This window comes from Pseudophryne corroboree, chromosome 2 (assembly GCF_028390025.1).
Source record: "Pseudophryne corroboree isolate aPseCor3 chromosome 2, aPseCor3.hap2, whole genome shotgun sequence".
NCBI lineage: Eukaryota > Metazoa > Chordata > Amphibia > Anura > Myobatrachidae > Pseudophryne > Pseudophryne corroboree.
The window spans coordinates 640,111,704-640,122,671 of NC_086445.1; the positions used below are offsets into that span (position 1 = coordinate 640,111,704).

At 43.3% G+C, this 10,968-nt stretch overlaps 1 protein-coding gene across 3 annotated transcripts in view; it reads right to left on the bottom strand.

Annotated features, from left to right (window-relative positions):
- The window catches only part of LOC135041630 (endosome/lysosome-associated apoptosis and autophagy regulator 1-like), a 480,370-nt gene extending 470,172 nt beyond the window's left edge, over positions 1-10,198 (bottom strand). For 2 of the 3 annotated variants that reach the window (XM_063954952.1, XM_063954950.1), the window contains exons 1-2: positions 10,042-10,198; positions 9,449-9,598 (exon numbers count right to left, since the gene is read on the bottom strand). In XM_063954952.1, coding sequence (XP_063811022.1) covers positions 9,449-9,598; positions 10,042-10,179 — 288 coding nt within the window. In that variant the 5' untranslated portion in view covers positions 10,180-10,198. Of the gene's footprint in view, positions 1-9,448; positions 9,599-9,702; positions 9,739-10,041 lie in introns of those variants that run through there. The other variant, XM_063954951.1, reaches the window with a different exon arrangement.
- Between the last annotated feature and the right edge of the window lie 770 nt (positions 10,199-10,968).

Here is a 10,968-nt window from a genome sequence, read left to right on the forward strand (position 1 = left end):
ATAATTCCTCAGCCATCCTCACTACAGTAACTGAGTATATCCAGTAGGAACCATAATACAGCGACAAGAAGTAGCTATAGTGACTTGTTAGCTATATATAGAGCCAGACACACTGGGCAGGTTTCAAATGTTCCTACTCCCCTCCCCCTATTGCGCCCGCTAGTGGTATTCTAATGTTACTGCCGACGGGCGTGACAACTTCATTTCAGCTCACTACCCCCCGGAGGTAGCGAGCTGAAATACGTGTAGAGAGACCAGTTTCGGCGCACAAGTCTCTTCATGATCGCACCCATTACTTTAGTCGGGTTTAGGCATTTGATGTGCCTAAACCAGACTGTGATGAGCGCGATTAGTGCGATAGCAGGGCACATTTGAATATCGCCCCTTCTATCTCTCGTCACTCTAAACGGGAGACAGCAAGTGCAATATGATTTGAATCCTTTTGGGGATATTCAATTGTTTGAAAAGTCAGTTGGGTGTCTGTTTTTCCCAATCTAATAGACAGGGGAAAACAGACACCTAACAGACTTTTCAAACATTTGAATTCCCCCCTTCGAGTCCAAGCGGTATAAACACCTCAGCTGCAGATAAATGGCTAATTTCTCCTTTACCTACTGCATGAGAAACAAAATGCAGAGTATTAATCAGGACATATAAGAGTCCCGCGCTCGTTTCCACTTTTCAAATTATAAATGGGTGTATATACACTTGTACTGAAAGTAATTACTGTACTTGTATATTTATATCCATTGTAGTGGATAGATTAGGTATGGTTGTAGTAGAGTGGGTTAAAGAAAAAATATTCTTTGGGTTCAGCTAATCTTTGCCTAAGTATATATAGATATATATCTATCGAGAGTGAGAGAGTAACTGAAGATAGGTGTTCTTTTGTTAAAAGGGTGTCTACTGTTAATGTGTAAACATTGTAACTTGTACAATAGTTATATATTGATACTTATACTGTTATAGTTATGCTAGTTTAATTTCCCATATAGTTACAGTGTTTGCAAAGTATTGAACACTGCATGTAACTACTCATCTACAGCCCAATGGAATGCAGTTACAAAGTTTCTGAAAAACAGACCACTTTGAGTGTGGTAGAAGTGTTATATCTCATGTAACCAACCATTATTTGTGCCAATGTATTTGAAGAAGCTCTTGTTGTAACTGTGGGTTACTAAATTTGATTTAAATCAATTGAAATTTTTCTTTTTTAAATCCTGGCTATATCCTTTTGAGCGTGAAGAAAACCTTCTTACCTCTCTGGTGAAACAAGAGTACGGGGTATACCATACCTGTCGGGGTATTACAGATAGTCTACGTCAGAGAAGGAAAACAAGGGGGGAGGGCCCTGCTCGTGATAGCTTACATTCTAAAGGGGAAGGGCAGACAGACAGGGGTGACAAAGATGAGGTAGACACTGAGTAAAATAAGCAGCAGGGTGGCAGAAACCAAGGGTTAAGTGTCGTGGAAGTATGGAGTAGATGATAGTCTAAGAAGGAAAAAGCACAGGAGGGGAGAGGGCCATGCCCGTGACAGCTTACATTCTAAAGGAGAGGGGCATTGAGACAGGGGTGACACAGATGGGGTAGATAGTGAGCGTGGTACAGAGGAATAGGTTGAAGATGGCTGGGTTTAATGGAGTGGTTCTTGAGAGCCTGTTTGAAGTTTTGTAGAAAGGTGGGAAGTATGATAGGGAGAGGTAGGGAATTCCAGTGATAAAAGAGAGCAGCATGTGTAAAATCTTGGAGGTGGGAGTGGAAGGAAATAATTAGTAGGCAGGAGAGTGAAGGGACGTAAGGGCAGAGATGTAAATGGTAGAGGAATGGATGAGGGCTTTGTTAGTGAGTGTGAGTAGCTTGAATTGGTTCTGAAGGGAAAGGGAAGCCAGTGTAGGGCTTCTAAGAGAGGAGAGGCAGATGCAGCACATTTGGTGAGGAAGATAAGCTGGACAGCAGCATTGAGAACAGATTGGATGGAGAGAGGATGTTGTCAGGGAGGCCAGATAGAAGGAGATTACACTAGTCCAATCTAGAGATGACCAGTGAGTGAATGAGGGTCTTAGTAGCATCCAGGGTGAGAAAGGCTCTTATCCAGGAAAGATCTTTGAGATGAAAATGCCAGGACTGCGAAAGATACTTAATGTGTGGTTTGAAGGAGAGGGTGGAGTCAAGGATAACCAATCAACAGATAATGAAGTTCTTGTAGGTGAGGTTATGCAGGAGGGTGGGAAGATGATCAGCTCAGTCTTATAGGCCCTACACACTATGCGATATGACTGAAAAATATTAATGAACAAGATATCGTTCATATCTTTCAGTGTGTAGGCACCAATGATGAACGATGCGCGGCCCTGCACTCGTTCATCGTTGGTGCCGGGTCGCTTATACATGCATGCCAATATGGACAATCTCATCCATATTAGTATGCAGTCCTATGGAGCCGGGTGACAAGGGGAGTGACAAAACTTCACTCTCCCCTGCTGCCGGGTCGCCCCCCGTATCAGCCGTCAGGCACCTCGGTGGCCAATCACCAGGTGTGTAGGGCCCATTAGAGATGTTAAGTTTAAGAAAGCTCTGTGAAGAGATTGCAGGAACACAGTTGGAGATAGGAGTGTGAAGGTTATGGATCAATTTGTCGACAGCAAGGTCAACAATGTCTAGGTTGACACCAAATGGTCAACATGCACAAGGTCAACATGAAATAATCAACACATGAAAAGGTTGACATGAGTTTTTAATGTTTTTGTGTGTCAAAATGTTCCTCCCAGCATGTGGACCCACAATTAGTGTACCACGTCTCCTTGCATGGCTTGCTTTGTATGGCTCACTTCCGAAGCAAGGCAAGGTTATTATTCCCGTTGTAGTCCACGTGGACTGTAAGGTATGAAAAAGTCTTGAAACTGGGGGGAAAAAACCTTAAGTCGACCATTCCATGTGTCGGCAATGAAAATGTCAACTTTTTGTCCGTGTCAACCTTTTGACTATGTCTACCATATGCATGTCGACCATTTGGTGTCACTTTTCACTGTCGCCCTATCATCCAGATACCAAGTGTGAATAGAAGGGGAGAGGTCAGCGGAGGAAAGGTAGATTTGAGAATCATCAACATAGAGATGATATTGTAGATCAAAAGAGCTAATGAGCTTACCTAAAGATGATGTATAGAGGGAGAATAGCAGAGGTCCAAGAACAGAACCTTGGGGTACACCTACTGTTTCTGAAAGTGTGGGAGGGGAGTGTCATGAGAGAAGACAGAGAAAAAATGGTCAGACAGGTAGGAGGACAGAATGGAGAGCACAGTATCACAGAGACCAAAGGAATGAAGGAATTTCAGGTGAAGAGGCTCACAGTGTCAGAAGCAGCAAAGATTAGTGGATCTTGGATTTAGCAGCAAGGAGGAGATCATTTTTCCGACTTTTGTGAGAGCAGTTACAGTGGAGTATAGCATACATATATATATATATATATATATATATATATACACACACACACACACACACACACACACACACACACTTCTGTACATATACATAGACATAGCATACATGCATGGCATGCTTACAGAAACATATATACATAGATCAAACATACACACTGCAGACACACACACTGAGTGTGTGCGCGCATGTATGCATGCTCTCTGAGTAAGCATACACACAGCACATGATACACACATAGCATGTATACACACAGCACATGATACACATAGCACACTCCCCCCCCACCCACTTTTAAACACCAGGACAGTGAGCGCCTCACCTGGCCAACTAAGCCCCCCGCACATAAAACATATACCTGTGCTCAGCTGCAGTACACTGCAGATGTTTCCTGCCTCACCCGGCCGGCCAGCTCTGTCGCCTGGGAGGAACTGCAGCTTCCTCTGCAGCCAGCTCCCCGTACACTCTTCCAGCGGGAGCCTACCTCTGTCATCTGCTCAGTCAGTGGAGGCAGCTACCGTCTCTCTGCTGCTATAATTAATCGTCAGCTGAGACGATGTGTCAGCGTGCAGGGGGGGGGGGGGGGGGGGGGAAGTGTTTCTAGGTACTCAGAAACCCCCCCCCCCCCCTGCGTGCGCGTATGAATGAAGTCATAACTTGTCAGTGTAAGGATCTGTAAGTTTAGATAGTTTGTAAGTTAGGACAGATAGATACACTTGGGGAACAAGAACTCAGCTGTATTTGATATACACAGACTATAGAGAAAATCATGACTTGTGTAATACCTCAAAACAGAGGCCCAGATTTATCAAGCCTTGGATAGTGATAAATAGCACGGTGACAAAGTACTAGCCAACCAGCTCCTAACTGTCATTTTTCAAACACAGCCTGTAACATGGCAGTAGAAGCCGATTGGCTGGTACTTTATCGCCGTGCAATTTATCACTGTCCAAGGCTTGATAAATGGGGGCCAAAATATCAACATGGAACATACCACTGGAATAGGAAACAGAAAACACAAAAGGTCAAAGACAGCAGATAAACTCATATTGCTTAGCAGTAATTTCTCATTAACACTCCTGGTACTGTGGGATATATTGGGTCTTGTTTATCTAATACTTTAGTTACGCTCAAACAATTAGAAGGGTTAACCCAGTGGATTAGCATTTTTTGGAAATATAATATGTCTCACATATGCTCTGTGAAGCCAAACAAATAATGAATGATAATAATATGATTTGAGTCCAGGTTTTCTTAGTTAGAAAATCAATGTTTAAAATCAGCAGAAACTATTATTTCCAGCATATATGTAACACTTCTCACGTATGCTTTATGAAGCCACAAATTATTGATAATATCTAATTCCATTCTTTTTTTGTTAGAAAATCAGTAGTTAGGACGAGCAGAAAATGTTATTCCCAGTCACATGGGTAATAATGGAAGGTATGTATTTTGCATACAGCAACTAGAGATAGAGATATATATAAAATACAGAAAACCAGGAAGAATTTGGAAAATACTGCACTTTCCAGAATACATTACATTAATGGTCTCCGTATAATATATTCAGTATGCTTAAATGAATTTTTTTCTAATTTGAGATAAAATAAACAATTGAGGTTTTATCTTACAAGAGACCTTCCAAAGGTAGACATGAACAGATGGTGACCTGGAATGGGGGATGGAAGTAATGTACAGTAGGAGACAGGTTAGCATTCAACGGCCTTCCTGATGTGTTCACTGTTACACAAAGTCTAAAGCTAAGCACATCACAAAAATATGCCTCAAGCCAGTATTTTCACAGAAGCCTCTACTTTAAGTCAAAATATTGCAAGTACGTTTGCAGTAATAGAATGCATTTAAAACAAATTTGTTTTCATGTTTCAAAAAAGCAATTCCATTCACTGTGTGCTGGTACAGTATATTAAATAATTGTCCTAATATGACAATTAAGTATTTTGTTTTTTTTTGTCAGTTTCCAAAGTCAGGCCTATACTTTTTAAATATCCCTGTAGTATTTGATTTGATTTTCCTTGAACAATACAGTCATTTGTACATGCATTGCTAATTAGTTCAAATACATTGTATTTATTAAATTCCTATTCAAATGTGTTTTCAAACATATTGTATGGAGAAAGATTCTTTTATGTTAACAAAATATAGGCACAGATTTATCCAGCCTTGGAGAGTGAAATAATTGCACGGTGATAAAGTACCAACCTATCAGCTCCTAAGTTTTCAAACACAGGGGCAGATGTATTAACCTGGAGAAGGCATAAGGAAGTGATAAATGTAAGGTGATAAACGCGCCAGCCAATCAGCTCCAATATGTAAATTAACAGTTTGGAGTTGATTGGCTGGCGCGTTTATCACCTTGCATTTATCACTGGTTTATCACTTCCTTATGCCTTCTCCAGGTTAATACATCTGCCCCACAGCCTGTAACATGGCAGATAGGAACTGATTGGCTGGTATTATCACTCTCTACGGTTACCACCAGTGGTGGATCCAGGGGGGGACTCGGGCCCGTGCCCCCCCTGTCATTTGTGGCCTCCGTCTCCCGTCCCCTCCTGGCGCCGCACAGGGAGATGAAGGGCGCCCGCTGAGATTGTGTTACCAACGGGCGCCCGTCTCCCTGCACAGCAGCAGCCGGAGGCAAGCGCTCAGTACTGAGCTCCGGCTTCCGGCACTGTCACTGTGCGGCGTGCGCTATGGGAGAGTCGTCAGTCAGGACGTCTCGCTCATAGTGCTGACTGAGGAGCGGACACCAAGGAGGAGGACTGCAGCGGTCTGGAAGCGGGAACGGGGCTCGGTAAGTATGATGTTTTTTTTCTGCCTTAGTGCAGCGGGGGCATCTACTGGGGGCAAACTACGGGGTACATTACTACTGGGGGGGCATCAACAAGGGGCATTACTACCGGGGGGGCATAACTACTGGGGGCATGTATTGGGGACAAACTCCTGGAGGACATTATTACTGGGGGGCATCTACTGGGGGGCAAACTACTGGAGGACATTATTACTGAGGGGCATCTACTGGGGGCAAACTACTGGGGGACATTAATACTGGGGGCCAACTACAAAGGGGCTAACTACTGGGAGCATACTACAGGAGGGCATTACTACTAGCGGCTTGACTACAAGCGCATTACTACTTGGAGGCTTGACTACAAGCGCATTACTACTTGGAGGCTAAACTACAAGTGGGGCTAAACTACAAACAGGGGGGCAAACTACAAACAGGGGGGCAAACTACAAACAGGGGGCAAACTACAAACAGGGGGCAAAAACTACAGGGGGGCATTACTACTGGTGGCTAAACTACAAGCAGGCAAACTACTGGGGCATTACCACTGGGAGGCTAAACTAAAGGGGGCGGGGGTAAACTACTGGGGTCATAACTGCGGGGCATTACCACTGGGGGCATAATTACTAGGGCGCTAAATGACTGGGGCCATTACTACAGGCAACATTACTACTGGGGGCAATACGGGCATTGCATAAGGGGCACCACTACTATGGGGTCTATATAAGGGACACTACCAGTACAGTGGACATTGCATAATGAGAGCTACAACTGTGGGCATTGTATAAGAAGCACCACCTCACATGCACCGAAGCCGCACGCAAATGTACTTGCCCCTTCCATGGTGCCCCTCCTATCATTTTCTTCTGGATCTGCCCCTGGTTACCACATCATCCCTTTAATTCTGGACACATTAATTACACAGGTTCTGTGGCTGGCTTCAAGACTCCATTTCACCTGGTTTTAATCAGCCACAGAACTTGTGTAAATTAATATGTGTCCAGAATTAAAGGAATGAGGCGGTAACCCTAGCACTCTCCAAGGCTTGATAAATCAGGGCCATATTGTGCATTACACTAAAAATACTCCCATATATGTCTTAAAAAAATAAAATAAATGTGTTTTGTACTGGCAAATGCCAATGTCTAGATGACCTACTGTATAGAATGTCATACCCCTTTCACATCGCACAAATAACCCGGTATCGACACGGCATATTGCCGTGTCGACCCGGGTCAGTGTGCGATGTGAAAGGTCCTTGGTCGTTTGAGCGGGTCGCCTGACCCGGTAATTCAACCCGGTAAAAAATAAGGGTTTTACCCGGGTTGATTACCGGGTCAGGTGCGGTGTGAATGGGAGCCGTGTCGATGCGACACGGTTCCCATTCACAGCATAGGGAGAGGCGGCGCAGGAGATGAGCTCATCTCCCGCCGCCGCCTCCACCCCCGCCCCTGCTGCTGCTGCTCCCTCCGCTGCTATGGCAACCGACCCGGTATATTGCCGGGTCGGAAAGCCAGCAGCGGAGCGCAAATGCCGGATCCCACCCGGTAAGTACACGTTTGTCTTACCGGGTAGGATCCGGCATTTGCGGTCTGAAAGAAGCATCACTTACAAATCAATAGAGTCAAACATTTAAACATTGTCATGGTTTTAGAATTAGAAGAATATGCAGCGAGTTTATTACGGTTTTAAATCATGCATACCAGCTTGTTATTTCAACCAAAATATATGTGTGAAAATAAGAGGATGAAAAAAAGATAAATACAACAATTAATATGTAGACAAAATCTACAACACATCTTGCAAAGCAATTACTAACAATTTCACTCTGTTTCAAAACTTAAATGAAGTGTTTTATAGGAGCATTTCTTTATGTTATTACATCCCATACATGTGTGTAAGGAGTGAGTGGACCAACACCTGGTGCACAAAAGGGTCAGATGTATTAAGCCTGGAGAAGGCATAAAGAAGTGATAAAGCGGTGATAAATGTAAGGTGATAACGCACTAGCCAATCAGCTCCTAGCTTTCAATTTACACATACCTCCCAACTGTCCCGATTTTCGCGGGACAGTCCCATTTTTTGGGGACTGTCCCGCTATCCCACCCGCGGGCCGCAGTGTCCCGCGGTGGGGGGGCAGTTGGGAGTCTCTGTCTGTCGCTGCCCTGCTTAGCAGAGCAGCGTTGAATAGATGCTGTGCGCATGCGCACAGCGTCTATTCAGGGGAGTCAGAGGGAGAGGGGGCATGCCAGCGGCTCACAGAGCGCTGGGCATGCCCCCTCAGTGATGAAAACGGGGGCGTGGCTCACGATCGTGGGTCCTCCGTGAAGCCACACCCCCTTTTCTTAGGTCACGCCCCTTTTCTGGAGCGCGCGCGGCGAGGCCGCGCCTGTGTCCCTCTTTGCAAAAACATAAAGTTGGGAGGTATGATTTACATATTGTAGCTGGTGCGACCTTACATTTATCACTTCTTTATGCCTTCTCCAGGCTTCATACATCTGCCCCATTTTGTGATAGCCTGTGAGAAGTCTTAGGTGCAGGAGTTTATGCGAGAATACCCATATTTTTAAAGCAGCAATCATTTACAAAGGTTGGTTTGGCCTTGTAAATGATTGCTGCTTTAAAAATATGGGCATCTCGCACCCTATTACATTTTACCCCTAACCCAAGGTATCAGAGAACTCACTGGAAAACCAAAGCACCTGACCCCAGGCTTTAGGGACTGCAATTTACTTTAGAATATTAAAATTTTTAGTTAAAGTATGAACAAGCCTTTATATATCTAATTCTATAATGTTATTAGTTTTGCTCTTTTTATATGATCAATATGCTAGAACACTGTGCACTTATACTAAATGTCAAAATCCAACACATCAAATCCAGAATGATCTACATCTACAACTTGGTACCATACTTGGTACTTACTTGTGAACATAAAAGATCTTAGCACACTGCCATGTGACTTGCAACAGCTGTTAGGCAGCCTGCTACAGACACAACCCGAGGTCCCCCTTATTTGTTTAAGGTTGACAAACATCTACGTACTGTTGACATTAAATTTCCTTTGCACGACTTTAAACCTCTTATGGAAATGAATTGTTTCAAATACGTAAGTATAATATATACAGAAGGAATAAGATATAATTTTCTCTTACTTTTAAAGTAATTACTTTTCTTTCATACCACAATCTCAATCCCCTTACCTCTTTACAAGCATGTAGCTGCTGTCCCTGAAGAGGGCACACGTTTAAAACCAATAGCACACAGCTTAGGAAGGGAAAGTGTGCATACAGGGGTCGATGCAAAAAGGTTGGCTCAGGCATGACTCGCTTCCACCTGCCAACACCTGTCTTCTGGAAAGGCAGAAAGAAGGAGAGGTGAAATATTGCAGAGAACAAGTGTTTCAAGCTCCCATCTGTTATCAAGGAGAGGGGAAGGATTTAAGATTCAGACACACCTCTGCTACCTTGTCTCAGCCCTGCCCTGTCAGTACAGTAGGTGCAGCATTAGTTTATTTTATAACTCATTCATTGCCAGCTTAATGCCACATGTATAAATATGCCATAAATTACAAACGCATTACTGAAGTAAAATGGAAACAAATGATATATGGGTTAGTGAACTTACTAAATACAGTACTTTTTTTCTACCATTTATTGTCTATGGGTATGCATGTTAAATATAACCAAAGTTAAATAAATAGCACATATGACAACATGATACATTTGATGTGCAGGATCTGGTTTGGGATTGTCTTTTTCAATTTTGACTGAATTAAGTATGACTCAATGCATACCTCCCAACATGACCCTCTCCAGGAAGGACAGAATGCTCTGCTTCTGATCTTTTCTCTTAATTTATGATTGCCGACACCTGTTTTGAACATGTTAATGCATAGGTTCTTGAACTCTGTCCTCTGGACCCCACACAGCATGCTTTGCAGGTCTCCTCACAGAATGGCAAGTGAAATAATTAGCTCCACCTGTGGACCTTTTAAAATGTGTCAGTGAGTAAGTAATACACCTGGGCACCTGCTGGGTTACCTGCAAAAGGTAAACTGTGTTGGGTCCTGAGGACCGAGTTTGAGAACCTGTGGGTTAATGGATAAGAAAGGTGTTTCAGCACAGGTGATGGCAAGCATAAATTAAGAGGGAAGTCCAGGAGCAGAGCATTCTGTCCCTCCTGGAGAGGGTCATGCTGGGAGATATGTACAATGAGTTGATGTGAAAGACTAGATGATTGGTTCAACCCAGTCAGTTTTTTCAAAGGCAAAAAGGTAAGCAGGGGAGGAATGCTCTCTGGAAATGGTTCATGTTTCATGCCTGTAACAGTGAGTAAAAATGTTATCACTTATATATGCTTTTATTGGCTATTGAATCTTTGTGTTCAACTTCTACACATCCTACTACTTTTCTTTTTCCTATGTTTGAGAGGATTGGCAATCATCTCAGGAGGTGTGCAGCAGCAACTTTCACAATTGCGTCGGAATAATAGATTCTCTTTACATTAAGTATGAAGGCTGTACTTACTAAACAGGAAAATCTTTTTATATGAGCTAATTTTTTTAAGTTTGCAAATCTACACAATCGACAAGTTTGTATTACCTACTGTCTGATTAATACTTTTAATAGCCAAATACTAATTCTGAACTACAAACTAGATTTCTCCTTACGTCCTAGAGGCAGTGCCAGATTAAGGTCCTCATGGGCCTGGAGCTGTAATT